This window comes from Cavia porcellus, unplaced genomic scaffold (assembly GCF_034190915.1).
Source record: "Cavia porcellus strain 051 isolate PalLab524CR breed Dunkin Hartley unplaced genomic scaffold, mCavPor4.1 scaffold_28, whole genome shotgun sequence".
Lineage (NCBI taxonomy): Eukaryota > Metazoa > Chordata > Mammalia > Rodentia > Caviidae > Cavia > Cavia porcellus.
In genome coordinates this window covers 46171902-46198846 of record NW_026947511.1, presented here as the reverse complement: position 1 = coordinate 46198846, position 26945 = coordinate 46171902, and the positions used below count along the sequence as shown (strand labels likewise).

At 46.3% G+C, this 26945-nt stretch overlaps 3 protein-coding genes across 10 annotated transcripts in view; 2 read left to right on the top strand and 1 right to left on the bottom strand.

Moving 5' to 3' along the window:
- Positions 1 to 5074, top strand: part of Bltp3a (bridge-like lipid transfer protein family member 3A) — a 77760-nt gene extending 72686 nt beyond the window's left edge. For all 3 annotated transcript variants that reach the window (XM_063239025.1, XM_063239027.1, XM_063239026.1), the window contains exon 21: positions 101 to 5074. In XM_063239025.1, the coding sequence (XP_063095095.1) occupies positions 101 to 229 (129 nt within the window). In that variant the 3' untranslated portion in view covers positions 230 to 5074. The remainder of the gene's footprint in view (positions 1 to 100) is intronic.
- Positions 5075 to 5508: 434 nt separating this feature from the next.
- Taf11 (TATA-box binding protein associated factor 11) lies at positions 5509 to 11343 on the bottom strand. Its single transcript, XM_003473904.5, has 5 exons — positions 11082 to 11343; positions 8086 to 8231; positions 7001 to 7088; positions 6825 to 6921; positions 5509 to 6218 (listed from the first exon to the last, which is right to left on the bottom strand). Exons 1-5 carry the CDS (start codon positions 11250 to 11252, stop codon positions 6088 to 6090), a joined length of 633 nt encoding a protein of 210 aa, XP_003473952.1. The 5' UTR covers positions 11253 to 11343; the 3' UTR covers positions 5509 to 6087.
- A 1147-nt stretch (positions 11344 to 12490) lies between these two features.
- The window catches only part of Anks1a (ankyrin repeat and sterile alpha motif domain containing 1A), a 147258-nt gene continuing 132803 nt past the window's right edge, over positions 12491 to 26945 (top strand). For 2 of the 6 annotated variants that reach the window (XR_010044120.1, XM_063239028.1), the window contains exon 1: positions 12491 to 12777. Coding sequence is in view for 2 of the 6 variants with exons in the window: in XM_063239028.1 (XP_063095098.1) it covers positions 12581 to 12777 (197 nt within the window). In the remaining 4 variants the exon portion in view is untranslated. The remainder of the gene's footprint in view (positions 12778 to 26945) is intronic. The other 4 variants (XR_010044121.1, XR_010044123.1, XR_010044124.1 and 1 more) reach the window with 2 other exon arrangements.

The window sequence follows — 26945 nt, the reverse complement described above, 5'->3', positions numbered from 1 at the left end:
TGTGGGTTTTCTGCTTGCATTCTGCCACTTGTTCCCTTACTGGCCGCTGTTGCAAGATGTTACTGCCACACTCATTAACTGTGAACTCCTTGTTCCTCAGGTGAAAGCACTGCCTGCCCTGCAAAAAGAACTTACAGAAACTAAGCAAGCATTGGCCAGGGCCAAGCAGGAGAAAGAAAAGCTTCTTCAGGAAATTAGGAAATATAACCCCCTCTTTGAACTCTGGTAGCAGAGCCATCCGTGCCAAGGAGAGAAGTGATCACCAGCAGCAGCAGCATCTAGGACGGAAGGTGCCCTCCGGTGTGGACTCCTCTGCTGAGGGGGCCTGAGGGCCCGGGCGTGCTTGCTCCTGGCTATTGTAACTTTGACAGAGGACAAGGCAGAGCAGGGCCACATTCCAGGAGAGCGCAGGCAGCTTCGTGTGTGGCTCCAGCGGTGTGTCAGGCCTCAGAGAGCTCTTTGGCCCTCTGTGCTAGGTGAATCTTCTCCGCTCCACAGAGCCATTTCACCTCCTGGCTTCATGGCAGATACTTGCTTCCTTCACAGCCCGTGTGAACAAGTCACCGTACTCGCCACCTCTGTCACCCACAGATCCACCAAAGAGTCCACGTCCCAGGGCTTCCTGAAGCAGCTCCGGGCAGGTCTTGGCCTGAGCTCTGGCCTTGTGAGTGGAATAGGACAGGAAGTAGGCCAGCAAGAGAGTGGGGTCAGGAAAGGCACACACGGAGGGAGCCGCGGTCTCAGGCTGTTGCAGATGAGGGTCAGGCTCCTCTGTTTTGGCTGACAGCCCCACCAGCTTGGTTAGGGTGGAACCTTCCTTCAGTGGGTGTTGTGCCATCATGGTGAGGCTGTAATGGGAGGTAAACAGCCATCTCATCTTTCCTCCGTCTCCATAATTTATTTGGAATTAAAATAAAGAAGAAATGTTTGCTCTGAGCTAGGTTGCAGGCATGATATGGTAGGGGACTTGTGTAGGGCACCCTGATTCTGAGCCCCCTTGACTTCTGCCCCTGCCGCAGCTGTGCCTGACAAGTCTCTTCCGAGGTGTCCCTAGGGTCCCGGCTCATCTGCTTTGCAGCGCTGGGACTCCTGCCCGTGCTCACCTCAGTCCGTGGTGGCTTGGCAGCCGAATGTGTTTCCTATACTTTACTGTGAAGATCTTGACCTCTCACTCCCCCCTTTAAAATCATGGAATTTTAACTTACGAAGCAGAAGCAGGAAAAAACCCCTTCAGGCCACCCAGGTTTGTCTCTCTCCCCTACCTAAGTGCTGTTTCTTCCACTTCTTAGTTCTCCAGGACTCTGTCTTCACCCGTGATGTGCTTCCAGCTGGGCCGATGGGACAGGAGTTCATCAGCTAACTTGCCTTGACCTGGCAAGACGGTGGGACAGTTAGTGACATCCCTGAAGCTTTCACCCTGTTTGTCCTACTGAGGAGAGATAGAGTGGTTTCTTTGGTGGAAGTCATGCTTGACTTGAATGCTTTTGTTTTTTGGGGATGAAAAACATGCATTCTTGAAGGAACAAAATATTATGTTGAGAATCTTTAAGGACTATTGTCGAGTTTCTTCGCTAAGGCAAGTTTTTAAACAGTTACTGTGAGGTTGTGGAAACCTGTCATTCTCGGGAAACACTCAAAAGACTTAGGAATAACGAAACCCTTTCCAAAGGAGCTGTTAAGGAGGACATTCCTAAGGTTTGGTACTCAGTTCAGCCTTCCAGAGGGCTTTATTAGTGACTTACATGTAGGCTTTTACAGTGAAAAAAGCGGTTTCTGCTTTTAAGGAAACCAAAGGCAGATGAGAAGAGGTTTTTAAAAGCCACAGAGCCACAGAAAAGGTCACAAACATGGCTGTGAATAGTGAAAATTGAGAGGATCGGTATGGCTCTGTGGAGAGAATGGCGGCGGACAGTGCGGGGAGAGGCTCTGGGCTCGGGAAGGAGCCGAGCCGGCTGAGAGTGAGGGGCCGGGGTGCTGTGCCGGCTGCCAGGGCGGGCACTGTGGACCTACTCAGGATGGCACCTGACGTGCCACTGGGGAACTTTTTTCTCCCCTGTACCGGGCAAGTGCCCTGCCATAGAGCTGTACCCTTAGTCCTCTGAGATGTTTGTTTTGTGGTCCCACGGATGCGCTAAGCAGGTACTCAGCCATTGAGCTATACCACCAGGCCCTTAAGAGTTTTCGTTACTCATTTACTTGTTTTATGCTACTAGGAACTGAACCCAGTGCCTTTGCACTGAGCTACATCCCAGCCTTCCTTTCATTTTTTTCTCTTTATTTTTTATTTTTTGACAAGGTCTTGCTAAGTTGCTAACTGCCCAGGCTGGCCTCGAACTTGGATCCTCTTCCCTCAAGTCTCCTAGGTAGCTGGGCTTGTGCACCACTGTGCCTAATGTTATGTTTTAATTGAATTATCCGTGCATTTCTGGTGACTTCATTTATCAGCTTTATGCAGAAAGGAGGAAATGTTCAGAGAACAGCAAGCATTCTGAGACAGTGGAGGTACTTTCAGACGAGGGTGTCATCTTTTAACATGCAGACTGTGTTCTTCAAAGGTGACGGTTGCTGGGCTGGGGATGTAAGTTAGTGGCACAGCACCTGCCTGGTAAGGGCAAAGTCATGAGTGTGATCCCTGGTACCAAAAAAACCCCAAAACAAAACAAAGACAGCTACGGGGGTATTGGGTCCATATCTAGTCAAGAGCAAGGACTCAGTTCGAAAATGCTGCTTGCTCTAGGGCTGTACCTCACCACCTTGGTAACACACTGCAGCAAACTGGAAACTGAAGAGCTTTGGGTGTAAGTGGCACCAGCCTAACTTCTGCAGGACGACAGAAGGTGTAAGAAGCACTCTGTGTGATGGCCCCCCAAAGGGAGTGCTAGACGGCGGCTACTTGGTGACCACAATAATGAGTGGTCCCTCCACAGACTGCATTCTGCTTAGCGCTTCATTCTCAGGCTGCATGCTGAGCCAGGGGGTCCCCAGTGCTCTCAAGTGGGGCACAGCTAACGTTCTTGGGGTGGCGGCAGAGGAGGGCCATGTAGTAGCCAGGAAATAGAATTCTTCAATCCCAGGCTCACCTCAGTCGTCTACGAATCACACCTGGACTCTCTTCCCCTCTCTTCTTCCCCAACCTCGGACTCCCTGTGGCATTCCTCCAGGCAAGGAGAATGTCTAGACGCCCGGCTTGCCCTACCTCTCTGTAGGCTAGCAACAGGGACATACCAGCGCGTACCGAGGCGGACTCTGCTGTAGAAGAACCCAGTCTCAGGCCACATTGTCAGGGCTGCGGGCTGTGAGGCCGCCTGCAGTTCTGTCCACGCGTCAGATGTGGCAGCTCTCAGAAAATGTGGTAGGATGTAGGGTGCATTATGCCATGGGGCTTTAGTAAAAGCATCCTGTGTGTGGTCATTCTCCTGCCACTGGGGAGCAAGGCTTTTTAATGAATTGTGCAGGCCGGTGGTAGTCTTCAGGGTAAGGGTGAAGGAAAACGATAGAGGGTGAGCCCTTGGGGACAGCTTGTAATCCCGGCATGGAGCTCAACACTGAGTAAGAAATGACACCTCTGCAGCGCCCGGAGCCATGGCATCCCTGTACCTCAGCCCCCAGCTGCTGCGCACCATTCATAGCCATGTCATTTCCCGCACACATGGGATACGAGGGTGTGCTTTCGTGTGGATGCATCCGTGTTTCCCCTCTCTCTCTTTCCAATTTACTGGAATAATTGACCTAAGTTTCTCTAAGCCGGGGCGGGGGGGGGGGGTGCTGGTCACACGGTGCTGCTTTGTACTGGTTCACACGGCCTCCTTTTGCCATGGCCTCAACCTTTGTGCTGCCGCCCCCTCAGTTCTGAAGAAGGTTCCCGTGTGTGGAATGTACAAGGGATTGAACACCATCTCTCACCAACCCCGTCCCCGCAGTGCTTTCGTGTGGCTCACTGGCTGTGCATTGCTTTACCCCTAGGGGGAGGCAGAGGCTGTGGAAAGAAGGTTCTGTCCTTGGACATAGGTACAGCTGTGTGGGAATTGTCCTTTCTGTTCCATTGCACTGCCCTCTGCTTCGCCTGCCAATTTTCTATGAAACTGGGATTCCAACTCAGGACCTTGTGCTTGCCAGGCAGGCACCGTTCCAGAGTTATATCCCTAGCCCCCCAATTTTAATATTCACTGAAACTTCTAAAATCAGTTATTCAAAGTCACAAAACTCTAAAAATGAGTGAACTTTGGAATACATGCTGATGGAATGACATGTGATTGGGGACGGTGAAAGCTGTGCTGTGGCCTTGTGATTTGTCCCTGTCATCTGAGAACCTGGAGTAGTGCACAGTTGGAAGCTGCCATTCCTCTCGGGTAGTGTGGACAGTCATTATCAGGGAATGGGTTTTCCATTCCCCATGGCCCAAGAGGGAGGTAATCTTGTGTATTGTTTAACAGTAAGGCCTGCTGAGTGGCCAGGTTTGGGATTTGATCTCCCTCCTGTGTTATTTTCAGCCATGGCCAGTATCTTCATTTGCAATAGGCGTAGTGTCTACAACTGTTTATAAAAAGTTCCTGTTAGAACTGAGAGAATATCTTTTTGTCAGTTCATTAGTTTTTGGTTAAGATTTAGCCTGTGTTACAGCGTTTCTTTTGTGGACTGTTCCACAGAGGTGTCTTTTCCTCTAATTACATACGGCCTTGCGTTTTAATGTAAGATACTAAAAGTCAAATCTGTCCAGCTTTCTAAGTTAAGATGTTTCCCCCACTCAGGGTGCTAAACAGAACTGGAATCTACTACATCTGCTCAAAGAAAGCCACAAGACAGCAGCCTCAGAACCCTTCTCCTGCAACACTGGGTAGTTGGTTTCTGGGGATCACCAGTTACGTATTACTATGTAACTAGCCTTATTACTGCTAACCACTGTCAATAAAAGGTCACTGCATCTCCTCTGTGTTAGGACAGCACTGGCAATGTATGTGAGGAACTTGAGTCCTGGTCAGTATTGGAAAATTTCAATGTTGCAATATCGAATCCCACCCTGAGTGTACTGGTTCTGTGAACCACCTGAAAAACAAATTAAACTTATTGAACAGCACTGGTTGTGGTATACGTTTATAGGAGGTGGAACTACATGGTTTTTTTTTCTTTACATGGTTTTATTTTTTATTTTTAGACAGGGTCTTGCTATGCAGCTCACGCTGGCTTTGAACTCATTTTGTAGCCCAGGCTGGTCCCAAACTCGCAGTGATCCTCCTTCCTCAGCCTCCCGAGTGCTGGGATGACAGGTGTGTGCTACCATGCCTGGCCTTTATGTGGTTTTAAGGGGCTTGATGTGCTCTTTTGTGAGTTAAAATTTTGATGATTCTAGTAGAAAATGGGAAGGGCTTACAAATTTTTTTTTTTTTTTTTTTTTGGGTCTTTTTTCATTTTTATCGGTACCGGGGATCGAACTCACGACCGCCTGCTTGCAAGACAGGTGCTTATGCCGCTGAGCTAAACCCCCAGCCCCTACAAATTTTTACAAAAAAAGCCGAGGCTACCTTTTATTTGGATGGCAAAAAAGAATGATGAAATTCTCCCCATTTCAATCAGCTACACACAAAATGATTACAAGCTGGAAAAATCTGACACTCAGTCACCAAAATCCACAGGAGAATCTTAAATGTTCACAAGCACAAACTTTGCCCACTGCTGTTACCGCATCCTTCTGGGTAGAGTTCCACAAGTCAAGTTTCTGATGGTTTCATCTACTTAAAACCAGATGCAGGAGACAGCCTAAGTCTTGGTACTTTAGGCTTCAACATGAAAATTTTCTTGAAAGATTTTCTCCAGAAGCAGCTCCTGCTCCTGCTCAGAGGATTCTGAAGGTCCATGCCCTTTTCTTCCTCCAGCTATCCAGAGACAGCTGAGCGTCTCAAAATGGCCTGTGAGGTCCCAAAATTCAGTCAGGGCAGCTGAAACAGTCTGCATGCCTTTAAGTGTGGAATTAAAACCATCACGGGATCCCTGGAGGACTGCGATGCTGCAGCACCGGTACAGAAAGCCTCAGGGAGCAGGGAACCAGAACCAGAATTCCTTCTCCCAGTAGCAGGCCTTTCAGGCTTCAGTCTAGAAGAAGGTGATTTTTTTGTGCTTCGAGTTGGGGATTTGCCCCTTGGACTTGAGCCTCCGCACAGCCTCCCGCATATGTTTGGGTTGCAGTGGTGGGGTCTCTCCCCACTTCTCACACACATCCAGTGCTAAGTAGAGGGAAAGGAGCACATTTCATTATCACACGAGCACCTAGTAATCACATAACCCTTTTGCATCCTCTAAATCTTATTCACTCTCCTTAGACTTGCTAAAGGAATAAATCAAGACTTTCCCTTTAGAGTGTGCGACAAAATGTAGCATGCCAGTAATATACCACACTGGGCTTTATCACAGGCAACAGAACGTATTTACTGCTTAAGCAAATCAGGATTTCGCAAGCTACAAGTTAGCGACCGGAAACAGCTAGACTTTGTGTCAAAAGACAGAGGGCGTGCCCAGAGTTGACGATGTCAGGGACAACCTACCACACCCACACTGCACCAGGTGAGCCCTGGTGATGGCTTTTCTTGTATCTGTCAGCAGAGACAAACAAGCTGTGGTGGTGAAAGCCACAAAGTCTGCTGCCTGGCCCTGGACTAAAGAGGGCTGTGGGGGAGGATTTCCTAGATAGCTCCTTGTTCCCTGCTATTGAAACTCTTTAAGAAACAAGAGTCTTGCTTTCCAAAACACCAATACAAATGGAAACTCCCACAGGTGCTTGTAAGTTCCCTGCTTTGATACTCTTGAAAAGGCCACGTGTGACCCCCACTTACCTTCTTCTACCACCTCCCCAACAAAGACCTTGGAGATACCGGACATGGCAATGACCACATTCTGGGACACAGAGGTGCCGGTGATGGACTGGATCAGCTTAAAGAAGAACAGACTCTGTCACCACAGCCTGGTTCAGCTGTGACACACGACAGGAGGACAGACAGCTCACTCTTACCCTTTTAATGGCTGCCTTAGGGAAAGCTGACCGGCGGTACATTTCGTAGCGGTTCAGCTGCTCCTCTGAGAAAGAAGAGACCAGGATTCTAGACAAAGATTTAACTAAGTAAGTCAGCTGATGAGAATGGAAGCTGGAGATGTTAAGTCAATAAAAGCAAGTCTCAGACAATTATAACTAATACCGCAGAGCCAATTTTTCATGTCAGGCTTGGTGCTAGGGGAATGGAGGTAACATTTCTATTACTAAAGAACTGAGAAAGCATGCAGCATAATTTCCCTTTCTTTCTTTATTGAGGATAAAAGCTGAATAATCTGGGGTACAGTGTCTTTAGCATTAGCTCCTTCTCCCCCTAATTCTACCTCACTGCATGTCACATTGATTATAAAAACTTAAGACTTCATATGTAAGTTTATATTCAAACTAATAGTTTTCAACATTAATAGATTTAGGGGGAAATATTTGCAAAGTATACACCGAACAATATTTGTAATATGTAATTATTTCAAATAAATAAGATGGCCAAATCAATTAGAGAAAATGAACACAGGACATGAGCAGGAAATTTGTAAAAATATCAGTGGCCAATAAATAGAAACAAAACCCCTTCACTATTAATTTAGGAAATTAAAATGTTAAACTGAGCTGGGTGTGGTAGTGTATACCTATAATCCCAAGAACCTCGGAAGCCGAGGCAGGAGGATGGCAAGTTTGAGCTCAGCCTGGGAAATTCAGTAAGACCCTGTCTCAAAATAAAAAGCAACAAAGGGCTGGAGACACAGGTCTACGTGTGAAGGCCCTGGGTTCAATGCCCAGTATCACCAAGAAACCAAGACCAGAACCCAGCAAAACAAAATGTTTCAAAATTTTGGAAATTTATACAAAAACTTGTGTACTTCAGTAAATTGCCCAAGCTGGGCTCAAATTTGTAATCCTCCTGTCTCAGGCTCCCACAGTGCTGGGATTACAGGTGTGCACTCCCATGTGTCGCTTTTTTAATCTTGCCTAAACTAGGAATTATGTCAAGGCCAAGAAAAATGTACTGTGTTTGCGTAGTCGCATCAGAACAGGGCAAAGTGACTTACTGCATCTTCTGAATCTCATCTTCATCTACTTTTTGCTTTTTCTCCTTTTTTTCTTTGGTCTCTATTTTCAGTTTTTTGGCTGCAGGAGCAAGTAATGAGTCTTCCCTTTCACCTGGTGTGGAATCTGAGACATCTTGACTCTTGAGCTAGGAAAAATGAAAGGAAAGGAAACCTGTTATATATTTGACCTAGCTTCAGGCATGGGCAAGGTAAAAAAGAAATCATTCTTACTACAACACAACCAATCCCTTACTGGGTAGTTTTTTAGTTCCTGTATCATCAAATGTAAGATACAGGATTTCTCTGAAGGGAAGATTATAGCCTAATCTGTGAAAGAAAACTAGCCAAATAATCCATGTTTCCAATGTAGCTGCGATTAGAGCCCCAGTCTGTTTACAAAGTAAGGAAATGCCATGGATCAGAACAAACACACTCCCTTGTCCCCTGGGGCCTGCTTTTTTTTTGAGACAGGTCTTGCCATATAGCCCAGGCTGGCCTTGAACTTGCAGCGATCCTTCTGCCTCAGCCTCCTGAGTGCTGGGTATACAGACATGCGCCACCATGCCCAGCTCCATAAACCTTTTTTTTTTTTTAAGATACGGTCTTGCTCTGTAGTCCAGGCTGGCCTTAAAACTCATGTGGATCCTCCTGCTTCAGCTTCTTGAGTGATGGGATTATAGGTGTGCACCACCACACCTGGCTTCATAAACATTGGTTTAATAAATGTCTGTTTAATAAGAGCAAAAATCACATCCAAACTTTGTACTCTCTCACTTCATATGGGCTCTTCATATGGGACAACAAAGTTCATTAAGATTTAATTGTCTCTCTCAGAGGAACTCATGGGAGTAAAGAGAGTATATTTCTGATAACCTTTTCGGATTTTTTTTTTTGTAGCTGACTTGCTCAAGTTTTCTAACTTCTTTGTGCTTCAATTTTGGCGATTAACATTTTCCTAAAGAAAAGTATCTCTTTTTCTTTTTCTTTTTTTTTTTTTTTTCCGGTACCGGAGACGGAACTCACGACCGCCTACTTGTGAGGCAGGTGCTTATGCCCCTGAGCTAAATCCCCAGCCCCATATCTGTTTTTCTTATACTTTCACATCTATTTGGCTTAATCTTGAATATTAAACTTTCTTTTTGGTGATGCTAACACCTTTTCCTCATGCTTTACCACTGAGCCACATCCTCAGTCCTTGTAGTTTTAAAGTGTTAATTCATAAATATCTACTTTTATCCTTAATGCCTTGTTCCTATACTCTGGTTTATTATCTTTCCAGTTTCTTGAGTTGGCTACTTATTTTCAAAACTCTGTAAGGCTATGAACTTTTAATAGGTAAGATTTTGGTCAAATCTCTTAGCATCTGATATAATATTAATTTCTTTAATATAAAGGTTAAGAAACAGTTTAGCAATGTCTGATGGTATTTTCTTTTTTGGGGGTGGGGAGAGGCTTTTTGTTAATATCAGGCTTATTACATTAGATTAACAGGATGTAACCTGTGACAGCTTCTACTTGTAAACATTTGTGTTTTCTTTTCTACTTGTAAAACATTTGTGTTTTCGGGCTGGTATGTGACCATTTTTTTTGTACCAGGGATCGAACTCAGGACCTTGGGCACTTATGCTGCTGAGCTAAATTCCTGGCCCCTGGGGCTGGGGATTTAGCTCAGCGGCATAAGCACCTGCCTTGCAAGCAGGAGGTCGTGAGTTCGATCCCTGGTACCGATAAAAAGGAAAAAAAAAAAAAAAAGAAATATAAATTCCTGGCCCCATGTGACCAATTTTTAACAGGGCCTTAGAAGCATCACAACTATACCTTCTGTTGGTTTCTCTATGTAGTGATCTGTCAATTAAAATTATTCCTCAAAATTCTTCAGACCCACTTTAAGGCTTTTAAAAAAAGTTTTTCTGAGACAAGGTCTCCCTTTGTAGTTCAAACTGGCCTTGAACTCGTGGCAATTCTCCTGCCTCAGCCTCCTGAGTGCTGAGTTACAGTCACAGGCCACCGTACCAGGCTTGAAGTTTTTTTCTTAGAAGTTTTGTCCTATTTTTTTTCCTAAAAGTTCTTACTTTATATATTTTGATTCAACCTTATACGCTGAAACCCCATTTTCATTTAGTCTTATGTTCACTCTAAGATCTTATAAGTCCTTTTTAGCTCTAAGACCTTAAGATTCTCCTCTGGAACTGGAACTCACAGAGTGCAGAGATTCTGGTGCCCTGACTGATATTTAGCTAGGCAATACTGCTGCACACTTGTGTTGGCTCAACTAATTGGTTTGAGGTTTCGAAGCTACAGAGATCATTCGGCATTAGCACTCAGGTCACTACTAGCAAGTCCCTGATGGTTAAATGTCCCAGGAGGGTAAAAACATGATTTAACTGGTGACTCTTTTAGAAATTATCATATTTGATCAAATCTGCTACCTTTAAGCTGTTGCTAAGATGTGCTTAAACAACATCTAAGAGAAAGTATACTGTAGTGAAAAGGCTGCCAGAAATTTGGGGTTTTAGTTCTTACAGAGTCTCTAATCCCAATTCTCTCGCTAGGAAAAGAACAAGAGAACATTCAAATTTCCTAGGCAGGCATGGTGGCACATACTTGTAATCTCAGTATTCGGGAGGCTGAGGCAGGAGGATCGCCATGAATTCCAGGCCAGATAGTGCGTGCAAGGCCGGCCTGTATTACAGATGGAGACCCTGTCTCAAAAAACCCCATCCAATCAAACGAAACGAAACAAAAACAGCAAAACGACAACAAAGCAACACAAAATAAAAAGTAGCTTTAATCCACAAAGGCACCGATTAAAAATTCCACCCCGTGCTTGTTTCTGGTACCGAACCAGTCCTAGAAATTCGTCATCCTCTCCCTCACCCCTCGAGACTGCAGTGTAGGGGTGAGCTAGACTTTTCCTAGCTCTGGAAGGACTAATTCAGAACAGCCACACAAACAGCCACTCATATAATGTTGGGGTACGCCTTCCATCTTTATACCTCGCCTTCCTCCGCTACGACTTCTTTCAAGTCCGCATCTCCGTCTGCATCGGTTTCCTCCGGGATTGCGTCTGTGTCTGCAGTCCCGGGGACTACGGGGGCAGAGGTGGTCTCATCTGACTCCCCTGTCTCTCCACCTTTGTCGGTGGGCGACTCTCGGGCACTGTCCATTGCAACCAAGGTCGGAGCGGGGAGGAGACCGCACCGCTCTCAGCCTAAACTCCACAGCCAGCCGGTAGCTTATTTCCTGTTTGTCGCGCCCGGATGACATCACTCCTATGGGTCCTCGGAAGGGGCATTTTGAAGCGCGCGAAAGCTTGGAGGGATCTAGGGGCGCGCGTAAACCACTTTGAGGTTCCCGGGTTTGGGGGTAGCGAAGAGGAGGAAGGTTGGAAGTGTGAATCATCCGCTATAGAAAGCCAGCATTTCTGAAGGAAAACAACTTTGTTTATTGAGATTTTTTTTCTTCCCGCTTTTAAAAAATATTCTTTTGAAAGAGTTTCACTGTGCCATTCAGGCTGGCCTCGAACTCGCTGAGATCTTTCTGCCTCAGCCTCCCGAGTGCTGGGATTACAGGCGTGCGTCACCACGCCCAGCTCCTTCCCGCCTTTCTAAAAATACACTGTGTGTTCCCTTCTATTTCCCTAGTACCTAGCGGGGGCGGAGTTCGGAGTCATCACTAGAGAACTGATTCAATTTATTTCACTGGGCAACTACTGGCCGCTCCAGTAGAGAACAGTGCTATGTGGTTATCCGGGAACAAAACAATCATAGTTTCTACTTAATAACATGTGTTTTCGAGGGGCTTCAACATCTGTTTTTTAAAAAATATCAATTTGGTTATCTCATCAAAATTAAGAGCACAAACACGGTCAGTGCTTTGAAAGTCACCAGTTCAGATTGGGAGGGCAAAGTGCTGGGCATATTTTTATTTTAGTTTTTTTCCTCTTTCCCTGTGGAGGAAGGAGGGAGGGCATTTTTCTCATGTCTATCCCTAGATCTCCGCACAGATTACTTCATGGATGCAGTTGCAAGAACGGATTTGGAAATGCAGGCGCGCGTTACTGTATTTCTTTTTTTTTTCCACACTGCCTGGCTCATTACCGTATTTTCCGTGCCCTGAGCTCCCCGGGGCTTGGAGGCGGGGCGCGTGCAGGTGGGCCCGTTTGTTGCCTCCATCGCTTGGATGGGAGCGCGAGCGCGCCGTGCAGCCCGGGCTCACCGAGGCCTGGCCAGGCAGGACCAGGTGCACCTGCGCGGCGGCGCGTAGCCCCGCCCAGCTAGGTGGGAGAGGGGCGGGGCAGGGGGCGCGGTGACGCGTGACGCCGGATCCCGGAAGTGACGCGCTCGCCTGTGTGCGAGGGGGGACAGCGGGGGGGAGGGGGGTGGTGTCCCCGGCCGGTTCGGGGGGTGCGTTGCCCGGAGACGGAAAGTTTGGGAGCCCGAGCGGGCTCTGCGGCGGCCCCGGGGAGGGGGCCCGGGGGGCGGCGGCGCTGGGGATGGGGAAGGAGCAGGAGCTGCTGGAGGCGGCCCGCACCGGGCACCTCCCGGCTGTGGAGAAGCTGCTGTCCGGGAAGCGGCTCTCCTCGGGCTTCGGCGGCGGCGGCGGCTCCGGGGCCGGCGGCGGCAGCGGTGGCGGCTCCGGGGGCGGGGGCGGCCTCGGCTCCTCCAGTCACCCGCTCTCCAGTCTGCTCAGGTGGGTGCGCGCGCGGCCCGGCCCCGCCTGGAAGCCCCGGCCCCCGCCCGTCGGCGGGGTCCCGGGAGAGTCTGGGCGCCGCGGCTCGGCGGGTGGGCTTGCGCGGGGTCCCCGGGCCACGGCGCGCGGGGCTCGTGCAGCCTGCCGGGCCGCGCCGGAGAATGGAGGGAGTGCCCAGGTGGCACCGCGCCGCATGGCACAGCCTCGGTGCACCCTCGCCCCCTCCGGGGTGCCGGCTGTGGTTTCTTACAAAAGCCACTTGAGAGCAGATACAGAGAAAATCTCACTCACCTCCTGCACAAACTCCCACGCCTTGCAGCATCTTGCCGCTCCCCTGGAGGAAATTCTATTATTTCCTCGTCTTTTAGGACCTTGGAACCTTGCACCAGGCTGTGCAGGGCTAGGCTTTTGTTTATACTAAAATCGTAGATTTATGATCCTCGAAGAGTTTGTCTTTGAGCCTCTCTGGTAGAAGCTCCGATTGTACTGTCGTCATCCTCGCTGCTTTCATTTAAGTGACTGTACATGCAGGATTCAGCGGGGGCTTTAAAGAAATAAAGGTTTAGAAAGACTTGTTTAGGAAGGCGAAAGACGTTTTAAACTTTTCTGAGATCTGTCAAGACACGCACTTGAATCTGGGGCTTCAAGGAGTGAGGGGAAGAGATCACTTTTGTGTAGCCTGGAAGGAGGATTGGAGGGCGCTTTGTCAGTGCGAGTGAAATGCGTTGGTTCAGCAGCGCTTTCAATAGCCAGCTTTTTTCTCCTTCCTTGTTCTGAGGTTTATAAGAAGTGGAAGTTCATTTAGAAATGGCTTCGTTAGCTTTTGTTCCCTATTAGTTTATGTAACTTCAATTTGAGTGAGCTTGGACCAAAGGAGCCCAAGGCTCTAACAGATTGTTATGTATTCAGTACCGAGTTCCAGCCTAGATCTCTACAGGAAGAGTTTAAAAAGAAATATAAGGAAAAGAACTCTCCACGGGGACTTCCCTAAGAGAAGAAAAATCCAGTACCGACATGCTGTTATTTATCCAGCTTCCCAGTAGAACTGTTACTGGCTCAGGAGTTACTTAAGATTTGTTGGATAAGAGTATCAGTTGGAGAGAGAGCCATTTTTGAATAAACTGCCGGGACTCCTGTGATTGTTGATAATTCAGAGAACAGAGACATCATCGTGGGGTGGGCTGGAGGTCAGGGCCGCCAGCAAGGGGAACAGTGAATGAAACTGGGCTCCAAGAATACAAGGGTCTGGTTAGATGAAGTGTGATGCACTGCTGCAGATGGGCACACTTTGATGGGAGGTGCAGAATGAGGAGACTTGTTTGGGCCATGTGGGTCCCTAGGGAAACCTTTGCTTGGCCTCCTGAGTTACAAGTAAGAATGTGTGGTCCTCTTGTGTCAGAGGAACAGTCTTTATCCTGTTTGTCTTCCCAGTCTTTTGCATTAGTACTTGGTGACTCACAGGTGCTCAGTATGTGGACATTGGATGCATGAACTAGGTTCTGAATCCCACCCAGTTTCTTTGAGTCTTTACTGTTCTAATATTTGAGAGAGAAGGGAGAGACCGTAGGAGCGAGGAGGTGGCTGTCTGATGAGTTGCTGATGTGGCTTCTGGATTTGCCAGAAATCCCTTACACCTGAGCAGATCCTTAGGTGAGACGTTTTCACGCGTCCCTGGCCTCCAGCTCAGGTGAACTGATTCTTGGTACTCTGAGGCTGTTGGAATCTGGTGAGGATTTGGCTGCCATGGAAGTAAGGAAGAGTAGGGAGCTTGTTGAGCAGTGGTTTTGGGGCTCCCGCTGTTGTGCCTGGGCTCTGCTACAAGGCGTGGGCGGCATGTCTCTTGCCAGGAGCTAGGGCTGGCACCTGACTGCCTCCTGTTGTGGAGGCTGCAGATGCCTAAGCTCTTCCTACCTCCCATCCCAGCGACTCCTAGGGCCAGGGAGGATCTTCGGGCGCTGGTTACATTAGGTGTGTCTTTAATTAGAGCTGACTGGTTAAACCTGGCGAAAGATTTCTGAGCAAATGAGCCCATGCACTGAAATAAGCCCTTGGTCAGCATGTTCTCACCGCATAGGTTTGGAAAGGCTCGGGCCGAGTCCATCTTCCCAACTTCTCTCTCTACCAAGGACCTTGGGTTACTCAGCGCAGTTCGTGGAGCCAGAGCTTTAGATCTGGCTAAATGTTGGTCATCTCCATTAGCACTGCCAGCAGTGACCTGATGCATCCAGGCATTCGTGGAGCTTACAGCTGCGTGGGTGTGGGTGTTTCAGATCACCACTGTCAATTCATGGATTTATGGTTCCTCCCATTCCACAAAGGCAGTGTCCCTTTCTCTTATACTGTTTGGTTTTAGCTCGTAACTTCTTCAAGCCCTCTGATCCCGTATCCCTTCAAGATCCTTCATAGATCCTTCAAGCTTCTGCTTCCTGGGCGCACTTGAGTTTGTGCTATGTGGAGCATCGTCGGGGCACTGAGGGTCATCTTAACTTTCACAGTTTAGCATTTTGGCCTGGCAGTATTTGTTAACATACCGTAATCCTTACCTGTTTCAGAGTATGTGTGAGAATCAGACAGTCAGCTAAGAAGACTTCCAGTTTAAGAAAAACAATATACACACACACACACACCCCACTTTCTTCCGATGCTCATTTATTTCCATTATTCAGGCAATATTAGAATTAAGGCCATTTGTGCTGGAGTCAAACGGCCTTGGATTCTCAATTCATGGTCATCAGCTGCTTGACTTTCTATAAAGTTCTGTATCTGTGAGCTTCAAGTTCTGTATCTGTGAAATGGGAATAATATTACCTACCCTATAGCAACTGCCTCAGCTAATGACTATCCTGGCTCCTGGCACATTCTCAGTCCACCATGTTATCCTCATTTCATGTCATCGGTTTTGCCAGGCTGCACCTGCTATGTGCAAATTACCCTGCCAGACACATTTCCAGTGGTGTTCTTTCATGCCTGGCGATCTGTTTTCAATCCATGACAGATTAGAAGCAGTCAGTAACAGAGGACCTGCTCAGGCAGATGTATTTATGTCATTCGTTAACCAAATGTTCGTCTGTCATTGACCTCGTGCTAGCCGAGTGATCGCTAGATGCCCTGCAGAGCTTACCTCAGCCCGTGCACTTTCTAGTTCTCTATCGGAATCATCTCTTCTCCCGGTGTGATCTGTTCCCTCGTAGGGTTTATGGCAGTATGTGTGTCCGCTGGACAGGATTGACCCCACACTCAAAGGTACAATTCATCCCTCTCAGTCCTTAGAAGTTGCCGACATAGATGCCTTGGCCCCCCGCCACGTGCGTAGGCCCCAAGGGTCATTGAACTACCTTAGTGCTGTGATTTATGTCTCTTATAACTTTTAGCCACCAAAGATTAAATTACATTCGGTAACTTGTTAATGAAGGTAGAAAAATATGCACTTTAGTTTTCTATCCAAAATGATTCAAATATAATTTTTGTTACTTACAGGGAAAGTAAAACTGGAAAACATACTTCACCGAAATGCTTAGTCCTGGGAGGTTCTAAATCGCACGATTCATTTTCTAACTGTTTAATGGGTGTCTGTCTTCAGTCTGTAGCTTGGGAACTTGGGGCAGGCCCAGTGTTAAAAACCTTTTGATGATGAAGGTGGTGGGCATTGAACTTCTGAAGTCACGGAGAGCTGGCTGTAGTTGGGTTGTAGTGAAGTTATTACTTTCCAGGAAAGCAATGTCTGTCAAAAGAATACAGTAAGATTTGGGTTACAGGTGGAGTCCAGAAGTCTAAAAGCCCAAAAAATGTGAGAAAAGAAGATTTCGGAATAAAAGTGATCATATAGTTGCTTAGAATCAAAGATTGACGTATGATAATGTGTCACCAGAAAGGTGAAGTGAAATGACTTCCTCGGGACTCCGAAGCCCAGAGAGACCAAACCAGAGACCGTCGTCATTAGGGAGGCGGTGTTGTGGCTTAGGAAAATTCTACACTTCATTTCTCAAGCATTCGGAAAAAAGAATCAGAACAGGGGAGCCAAGAGGCTGCTGGGGAAACCTAAACATGTGCAGACAGGATTAAATGGGGCTAGAAACTTGTTTTTACCCTGGCACCTTGTACCCGAAATAGACCCAAATTTCCGATATTAGAAGGTTCTAAACTAAGGAATGAAGACGGAGAATATTTGATCTTGATTTTTTTTTTTGTGCCAGGAATCGAACTCACAACCTTGTGTTTGCCAAGCAGGCACTTACGCCCTGAGCTAAACCTCTGGCCCCGAGGAAGAATATTTGAAAAATGAATCCTTTTGTGGACAGTAGCGAGTGCTCCCAAACATCCACAGATCAGACAGATAATTATTTTGGAAAAAAAAGGTTATTGATGTTTATTTTAAAAGTTTAGACCTTTTTAAAAAGGAGTGGTTAGCATAACCATTCTGTCGACTGGCATTTTACTCCCAATGCGGCTTGTAGTGTGGAGATTTTAAAGGGATGACAGCTTTTTCTCCTGCTGACCAGTTTGACTTTTGCCCTTTTACTGTGCCAGATTTCTTTTGAACTTATCTCTCGGGAGCAAAATGATCTTAACATCCTAAGGAAGAGGGCAGCACTGACCATGTGGGGATTGTGGGACAGGAGACCTGGAAACAGGATATCTTGCTTCTGGCTCTTCTAAAACTGTGCAAAAGTGAAAGAGAAAAAAAAAAAAAAAAACCCAAAAAACAAAAAGCAGCAACAACAAACAAAGCAAATCACAGCTATCCCTGAGGAGAACATTTTCCAAATCTTGCACCTAACTACCTTAATTAAAAATGGTTTTTCAAAGAACTTCTGAAAATACTCCTTTTAAGTGTGATTTTGTTGGCATGGCCTCCATCTTGTTTTGTAATTGCTGTGCATTATGACTTTCTCCAAAGAATGACGTGGGTCCCTGAATCTATAAACAGTTTATGAGAGCTGATCTTATGACACATGATGAAATGAACAGATACTTTGAGGAAAAAGAGTCACTAAAGAACCCAGTGCAGATTCTTGTGTGTCATAATGTGAAACCCAGCAATAGTATTATTCTCTGTTCAGAGTGATATTAGCCTGCTTGGGTTTTTTCTATCTCAACACAATTGAAGATATGGATAACTGCGTGTATGTTTAAGTGTATAGGATTGATAACCATATTTCTAAGTTCTTATTGAACAGTTGAACAGAACTGTTTGCAGTCACGCTGTTTGAATTCTCACTTTACATGTTCCATTTTTGTATCTTGAATAACTATTTGTAAAATGACAATATGTAAACATCAACCAGTGATTTCTTACTGTTTATTTTTTCTCTGAATGCATGTATTATTTCTACCTATTTTCTGTTTTGTTTAGTCTTTCTTTAAATAAAATTAAAAAAAAAAAAAAAAGTCAGCAGGGCTGGGGATTTAGCTCAAAGGCATAAGCGCCTGCCTTGCAAACAGGCAGTCGTGAGTTCGATTCCCGGTACCGATAAAAAGAAAAAAGACAAAACAAAACAAAACAAACAAGTCAGCATGCCTGGAAGTGACTTCTGTAGTGGTCACTTCGGATCCAAAAATCCAGGATGAGCCCAGTCTCTCCAGTTTAGCAGGGTACCTAGTTGTAAAATTTACAGTAGTTTCATACGTCCCTGGGCCCTTTTTATGTTTTTTCTGAATTCTGCAGTGAAGTTCAGTTCGTGCTGCCTTAGTTATACAAATTAGAGACAGGAAACAGTGGGACAGCCTTGTGGTCTGAAAAATTCAACCTGTATCCAGTCAGCTTCAGCCTGCTCACTGTCACCGGAGGTTATGGGTACATTGAAAGTGGCATCGTTGGCCAGAAAAATCCCTTCGAAAGGTTTCTTTTCCCTTCTTTGGCCTGTTCACCCCAAACAGCTGTGAATTTTGGTTTACAAAAAGGAAGCGCGGGCTATTTCTGCCCTGGCTTTCAGTAAGGAAAGTAAATTACTGGGTTTTGTAGCCCAGAGACACCAGGGAAACCCTGCAAGTAGACAGTGGAGAGTTTGTTCTTGGAAAAGTCAGGCTCCCCTGTGGGTAGGAACTTGGTCGGTCTCTCTCTGTCTTTTTGTGGAGAGCCCTCAAAAAATGTTTCCCACACCGACTTCCGAAAGATTACCGGGAGATTTTCTGTGGCATAGAAAATTACATCATATAATACGTTGCCTTGATCGGACATCTCTGAGCATCCGTGGTGTGGTTAGAGTAAATGGCAGTAATACTAGAAATTATGTGGTATGGCTTCATATTTATTCTTTCTCAGTAATTTGTAGATCAAGTCTGTTAAGTTTACAAATAAAAAAAGTTTCAAAGACAGGTCCGTTGTCTCTGCTTTGAAAGCGTCAGTGTACCTGCCGGTGCTGTTTTTGGTATCAGAAGTCCGGGATGTGCCCAAGGAGACCTCAGGGCCACCTGTGGCCCACTGCTCCGACGAGCCAGACCCCAGCTGTGACTCCTGTCTGCTTTGCCTGCATAGGCAGGACGGGCCTGGGGTGGCACCTGCCTTCCTGCAGCATCGGATGGGCTAAGCCACGCAGGGCGTGTCCGGCCTGGCCGGGTGGTGCTGTCCTCTGATGGGGCCCAAGCGCGTGCCGCCTCTCCAGAGTTGGAGTGATGATCCCGCCTGTCAACTGCCTGGCTTTGATGCTGCCATTTTAAAGTTGATAATTGACAAGAGGCTCCCGGTGCTTTTACACGTAAGGAATCTTGTGTTTTAAAAGCCCCAAAGTGGCGATAAATTGCAAATTAATCCAGTTTGGTGATCCCTGGTTTGATGTTTCAGAATCCACAATTCCAGAGTTGCTGGGCCTCTGGTGGGGGCCCCGGTGGGATTGTGGCTGTGCTCTGAGAGATAGTAAAGCCTGTAAATATTCACTCGGAGTGAGGTAAATTTGAAGCAGTTTGCTGTCAGTCTAGGTCAGGTTTTATACAAGCGTGCTGCTAGTTTATGAAAACACATTTTTAGGGCTTTCTGGATTTCTGGGTTGTAGGCAAGGGCTTAGAAACCTTTGGCGTCATCGTAGGAAACTTGCAAGACACAAAAACATAGAAAATAAAATCATTTATAATTCTACCAAAAGACATTAGTTGTTGTAATTCTGGTGTATATACTTGGTCTTTTTTCCTGGCTTATCAATTTTATTTAAAGTATATTTTTATTAATACCTACTAATTTTACAAAATACTGGGTTTCAGATTTCAGACATTCCTTCTATTATCCTGCCTTACATTTTCCTCCCTCCATCCTTGTTTCCTCCTCCTCATCCAGTAGCAGTTTTTCTTCTGCTGCTTTTTATTTTTTATTGTTATGTTTTAGATCGCAGATGTTAGGGAACACGTGCAAGACTGTCCTTCTGAGTCTGGCTTATTTTGTTTAACGCGATGATCTCCAGTTCCGTCCATTTTCCTACATAGTTTCATTCTTTATGCCTGTGTAGTACTCCATTATGTGTCTGGGCCACGTTTTCTTTATCACTCAACTGTGGGTGGGCACCTAGCTGGTTCCGGGTGTTGGCTTTTAGGAATCATGTCACAATAAAGTAGGTGCACAAGTATTTTACAGTATGCTGACTTTAATTCTGGGTGTATACCAAAGGATGGTATAGCTGGATACAGTAGATGTATTTTTAGTTTTTTTCATACAGATTTCCGTAGTAACTACACTAATCCACAGTCCTACAAGCAGTGTAAAAGCCACCTCCATCCTCATCAGCTTTGTTTTGGTAATTTTAAAGTTTTTAAAAATTTATTTTTTTGTCTTTTGGAGACAGGGTCTCACTATGCAGTTCAGGCTGGGCTTGAGCTCACTTTATAGCTCAGGCTTATCTCAAACTTGCAACGATCCTCCTGCCTCAGCCTCCTGAGTACTGGAATTACAAGTGTGCACCAACACGCCTGACTTTAAAGCTTATTTAAAATGATGTATTAGAACATAAAAACTGGATATTAATGGGACATTAAGCAGGGTCTGTTACACGTACACATTGTGTAGTGTTTAAATCGGGTGAGGCCTTTCCTTCCTCAAACATCTGTTGCTTTTTTATAGTGAAAACTCAAAAATCCTTTGAGCTTCTGAAATGCACCGCACTCACTACGATTGCCTGTAACCACCTCATAGGCAGGAGTGCTTCTTTTTCCCAGGGAAGGAGACGGGAGAGCTGAACGCTTTTGTGGATCTGGTTTTGGGACAGGGCAGCGGGCGCTGCAGGTGTGGTGTGGGTTCCGCCAGTGGCAGGGAGTCCAAAGTCTCTGTTGCTTCCCTGGCTTCACAGAGGTGCTCGCTGTCCCTGGACATCACTGGCCGCTCCTCAGACGTCCATGCCCCCCCCCCCCCCCGCCCCCTGCTCCAGCCAGAAAGGTGTCAGGTCTGTCTGTCGGTCACTGTCTTTCTGTGCTCTCTTTTGCCATGGACTAGAATCAGCGCTCTGCTGTGGGAGTGGCTCACGTGATTGAGTTAGTCTCCGCTGGATAATCTCCTGTTTTAAGGCTCAGTTGTCACTGAACGTCATAGAACCTTATGTTATCCCCGTGCTGTTTTGTATCCGTGATGAGAGCCATTCTGAGTGGGTGAGATGGAATTTCAGTGTAATTTTGATTTGTATTTCCTTGTCCCTAATGGCTGGAGAGATTGAGTATTTTTTCACATGTTTAACAGTCATTTGTACTTCTTTCAAGATGTTTCTAACCAGTTTTTTTGGACTGTTGATTTGGACTATTGACTATTTCGGTTTTTTGGAGTTCTTTATACGTTCTAGATATTCTGTCAGACAGGCAAAGATTTTTCTCACATCTTGCGGGCTGTTTCTTCACCCTAGTTGTTTCCTTTGCTGTGCACAAACTTTTTAATTTATGATTCTGGGAATTTAAGTCAGGCCTTTGCACCAGACTCAGTTTGCAGTTTAGTAACTTGACAAGGCCCTCTCTCAAAATCCAAACTTTTTAAAGGATTGGGGATATAACTCAGTGCAAAGCCTTGGATTAAACTCCTACTACTACTTAAAAAGTAATATACATGTACATACATATCGCTGTACTTCACCATAATAAGCATCATAAATCTATATAATGTGAAAAGTAAAAATAAAAATATCTTTAAAAAATCCACAAGGGTGTTCAGCACAGAACTGTTCTAATAGGAGAGAACTAAAGATAAACTCATATCCCATGGCAGGGAGGGAATTAAATAAATTACAATTTACTTACATTATAAATCACAATTCATACACGATACCCTTCAGGGTTGAGAAGAATAGAATGTAAGGAAATGCTCGCGTTAAGGGAACGTTTGAGGCAGGTGTGCGCAGAACAGTGGCATTTGTGTGGTTTTGCTTTTTAGTTTTGTGCAGAAAAAAACCCAAGTCTGTGCAACGTCACACTTACGGGGAAAACTAACAGCATCTGAAGTCTGGAATAAGACAAGGGTGCCCACTTCACCGTCCTGTTCTGTACAGTGCTTGAAGGTGTAGCCAGAGCAGTTGGGCAGAAATCGAATGAATGAATGAATGAATGAATGGGATGCAGGAAGGAAGGGAAGAAGTCAGGTTTACCCTCATTGGCGGACAGTGTGACCCTATCATAAAGACCCCGAAGACCTCTAAGGGTCCTTAGAACTGACAAGCCAGTTTAGGAAAGTAGCAGGAGACAGAATCAGCATTAAGACATGAACAGCTCTTCTGGACACTGAGAACACTGGTGGTTTGCTCTGCAGTCTTCCCCTGCAGGCGTCAGTGCCGGGTGCACAGAGTGGGCTCGGAGAGGGCCAGAGCCCCAGCGGGACTGAGCCTTTCCCTTTGCAAAGCCTGAGGCTGTCCTGTGTGGTCCAGGCCTCTGGTGATGGGAGTGTAAGAAGACGGTGTTTTAGCTGAGCAACCTGGACAGGGCCTGTGGGTTCTGCACGCTTAGCAGTAAGGGAATGGCTCTGTCACTTTTTCCCTTCCGGTGAAAAAACCTCAATGCTGGAATTGGCAGAGATGTGAGGTTTGTAATTTTTAAATCCGTTGCTATTTCCATAATTGTATGTTTAATTTAAGACGACTGCAAAGTAGTATTCTTGCTAATCACTCACCAGCCGTCCCTTCCACCATCATTCACAGGCCCAGAGCAGATTTTCAAAAAGCTGTTTAAGTAAATGATCCAGGATTTAGGGCTTTTTTTTTTTTTGGGACAGGGTTTCACTATGCAGTTCAGGCTGGCCTTGAACTTGAAGCAATTCTCTTGCCTCAGCCTCCTCCTGAGTGTGAGGGTTACAGGTGTCTGCCACCGTGCTCAGCTAGGTGAGCATGCTTCATTTGAAGCAGTTTTTTTTTTCCTTTTTAATTTTTTTAAACTTCTATCTATCTATCTATCTATCTATTTATTTGTCTTTTTGAGACAGGGTCTTGCTATGCAGTTCAGGCTGTCCTTGAGCTCACTTTGTAGCCCAGGCTGGTCTCGAACTGGCAACGATTCTCCCACCTCAGCCTCCCGAGTGCTGGGGTTACAGGCATGATTCACCATACCTGGCTGGTAGATATTTTGAAGACTTAACATACTTTTTTTTTTTTTTTTTGTCTTTTTCGTTTTTATCGGTACCAGGGATTGAACTCATGACTGCCTGCTTGCAAGGCAGGTACTTATGCCGCTGAGCTAAATCCCCAGCCCCTAACATTTTTGAGTATAGTTTCACAATCCTTTAAAAGTATGTTCCCTGTGAGGAACGCATGATCAGATTAGGTAATGTTGGTAATATGAATGAAAGGAGACAGGCGAAGCTAAATCCAAATTTCCTTTGAGGGGAGGTTTCTATTGTAATCTGTAAAACTGATTTTTTTATTTGTGTGTGTGTGTGTATGTGTGTATGCACGTGGGCGTGCAAGTATTTTAATCTTTGTGCTTTCTGGTTGGCCTGTTTCATGGGTTGATTGCCAGTCTAACCAGTCAGGCGTGGTGAGAGGGATATGGAAATTTTTATGCTTCCCTGCAACTCTCTCTTCTGTAAGCCTAACGTTAAGTCAAAGTTAAAAATGCACAAGCGAAGACCATTTTGGGGGTCGTGGGTCTGGGTCCACCTGCCCAAGTTCAGTGTTTGTCTTTGCCACCTAGTACCAGTTCTGAGACGTAAACAGCTTGCTTTCCTGCTTTTCCTCAGGACGACCCCAGGGCCTCTCCTGTGCTGGGCAGGCGCTCAGGGACTGTTCTGCGTCCCTCAGCCCTTTGCAGTGTTTTGAGGCAGGCTTTCACAGTTGTCCGGGCTGGCTGGATCCTGTGATTCTCTTGCCTCAGCCTCCTTAGTAGCTGGGATTGCAGGTTTGCACCACTGTACCCTACACATACAGATGGTTTTCTTAATTTCTTTATGTTGGCTCTGTTTTTTTTTTTTTTTTTTTTTTTTTTTTTGGTCTTTCTTGAGCCAGGGTCTCACTATGCAGTTCAGGCTGGCCTTGAGCTCACTTTGTAGCCCAGGCTGGTCTCGAACTCGCAATAATCTGCCTACCTCAGCCACCCGAGGTGCTTTTATGTTGGCTCTTATGTCTGTAGTAATAGAACTTCTCTAAGGTTTTGCGAAGACTCAGAGGAGTAATGGTTGTAAAGTACATACTTGGAGGTGGCTAGAACACAGCAGTGTCTGCTGCAAACAGTAATATTTATGCAGAGGAAATCTGGCTGCCTCTTTGGTGCTCAGCCACTTAGCCAAGGCTATAAACAGTGCTGAGGGAGCTTGGAGGAGGAGATGTGAATGGCTGGGGGTGGGGTGGAGCCCTTGCCTGGCCAGGGCCCTGATGGGAGGTGGGTGTGGAGGAGAGGGGGCTGTCAGCGCCAACTGGGGAAGACTTGTTTGCCCAGCAGTGAGTGAAAGGCTGCCCCCGGGAGTGGATGGAGGTTCCTAGGACTTGGAAGTGAGATCGATCAGGTACTAGATTGTCATCACCTTGGATCCTGGCTTCCTTGAATGTTGATGGTCTCTAGGCCAGGTTTGTCCACCAGGTACTCATGGGCCGAGTGCTACTCTGAACAGCTAGTAATGCAGACCCGTGAGAGCACAAATTTGTAACCCTGTGACATGAGTTTCAGAAGCGTTTCTCAGTGTCACACGCTACACTGGCTTGTGTGACTTGGCGAGGAGAACCACAGGGATTACCCGGAACAGTATTCAGGTTACCTGCATCTGTGTGCGCCTGTGAAGACAGGTGTTTGTTATTAAGCAGACTTGTAGGTTTTATTATTAAGCTTGGGCCTGTGTGGTATTGTAAAGTTTACTAAGTTAAAATAGTTTTTAGTATCTGTGATACAAAAATTTATGTAGTGTTTTGCTTGCTATAGTGTTATAATTACAAAGACAACATTGCTAATACTAGAAATGTACAAGACATTTAAAAGTAAAGGAAGTTTTATTACATACACTGACAGTAATTGCATGTTTTATACGAGGTCCAAGACAATCCCTCATCACTCAGTGAGGCCCCTGCACGTCCAAAGACCAGAACTAATATGCTAGGCAGTGGTGGCGAACCTGTGGCACGCGCGCTGCAGGGGGCTGTTTGTTATCATGCAGAGCGCTCCAAGGTTTGCCCTCACCGCTCTGGGCCCAATGCTCCAGGGTGGAAACTGGGGAAGGACAGGAGGGAACAGTGCAGAGAATTGAGTCTCTGCAGGACTGTGGAGCTGAGTATGCGTTGTTGAGAAGATCTGTTTGAGCCATCACAAGTTCAGCAACTCTGAAGTAGATGTGTGCTTTGTGAAGACGGTAGCTTGTCTGCATCTCCAGGATATTGTGCTACATTTATTGTGTGGCATCGATTCTTCCCACTGCCGGTGCCTGGGGTGTGTTTGCTAAGCCTTTGCAGTGACACTGCGGATCTGGCTGAGTCGCTGCTTTCCGCGCGCAGGAATGCTGTGACTACAAGCTGTGTTCTGTCACAAAAATTGTTGAGTACAAATACAGTTGAGTGGATGGATATTAAGTATTTAGGTCAGTGTATTTTTCCCCTTGAATGCACCTGGCTAACCTTCAGCAAAGTAATGTTTCTGACACCCCAGAAGGCTTTTGAGTCACCGGTTAGCTGAAATGCCCCTCCGTGAGGTTCCAGCCATTTGCCCTTGCTTGGGAGCATCCCTTCCTGCTGTGATCCTGGTCCGAGCAGGGCAGCGGGATTCGAGCCTGGCTGGCTCTTGTGTGTGCCGGCTGCTACCCAAGGCACATTCCCAGACCTCACAGACCTGGGCTTACGGAGCTTGTCCACACTCAGTCCTGTCTCGCAGACTTGAGTGGAAGTGTTTTTCACCATATTATATTTTGTATCTTGCTGACATTTGCCATAATCATAATCATAATCATAATCATAATCATTAATCAGAAGTCCCTGTGGATTCTCCAATAGTTGACCAAAAACAATTGTTAATACCTAATCCTCAAGTTCAGGTAAGCAGCCAACAGCACAAGATGTGGTGGTACACGTCTGTAAGCCCAGTGCTTGGGAGGCTGAGGCAGGAGGAACCCTGTGAGTTTAAGGCCAGCCTGGGCTGCACAATGAGATCTTGTCTCCACAAAAAAAAAAAAAAAAAAAAAAAAAAAAAAGTCCAAGCCTTTTTTTTTTTGTGCCTCCCTCTTGAGAAGTAGGGAAGTGCTTAGCTGGAGAGAATGGCAGTTTCTTCATCTCAAGAGCATCTTGTTGGTGTCATATTGTTTTCTGGCGAGGAAACAAGAAATCTCAGTCCCAGCCTTTCCATCTGCTGCTGAGGGAAACAGCCTAGTGCGTGATGAGTGTTAAGGAATGGAGGGGTGCTGGGGCGCCTTAGAGGAACCCAGGCAGGGCTGGGGTCTAAGGGAGAGAAAAGCTGGAAGGAATGTGATACAGAAAAGAAACAACTGCTGGGTCATTGGGTGTGGTGACACCCACCTGGGGAGACCGAGGCAGGAGGATTGCCAGAAGTTAAGGCCAGCTCGGGCTGCAGAGTGAGACCCTGCAGAAAGAACAAATAGAAACAACAGAAAATCTATAAACCATGAAGTAAGCCAGTGTGTGTGTGTGTGTGTGTGTGTGTGCACGTGCGTGCGCCTAACAGGAGCTGGACAGGCACAGAAGAGAGGAGAAAGAGCTGGATGGGGAGAGATTGGTGAGGGAGCAGGCGGAGGTGCGTTCCCAGGTCGGGGCCAAGGTGCTGGATTTCACACTAACGGGAGCAGTGGGTTT

What these genes read in the sequence shown, in the direction of transcription:
- Taf11 (XM_003473904.5), bottom strand. Translation starts at nt 11,252, where the DNA reads ATGGACAGTGCCCGAGAGTCGCCCACCGACAAAGGTGGAGAGACAGGG. An exon ending in GATGAGATTCAGAAGATGCA is followed by an intron (nt 7,089 to 8,085) that starts GTAAGTCACTTT and finishes ATCTTTGTCTAG; the next exon opens with AATCCTGGTCTCTTCTTTCT. An exon ending in CTAAGGCAGCCATTAAAAGG is followed by an intron (nt 6,922 to 7,000) that starts GTAAGAGTGAGC and finishes TTCTTCTTTAAG; the next exon opens with CTGATCCAGTCCATCACCGG.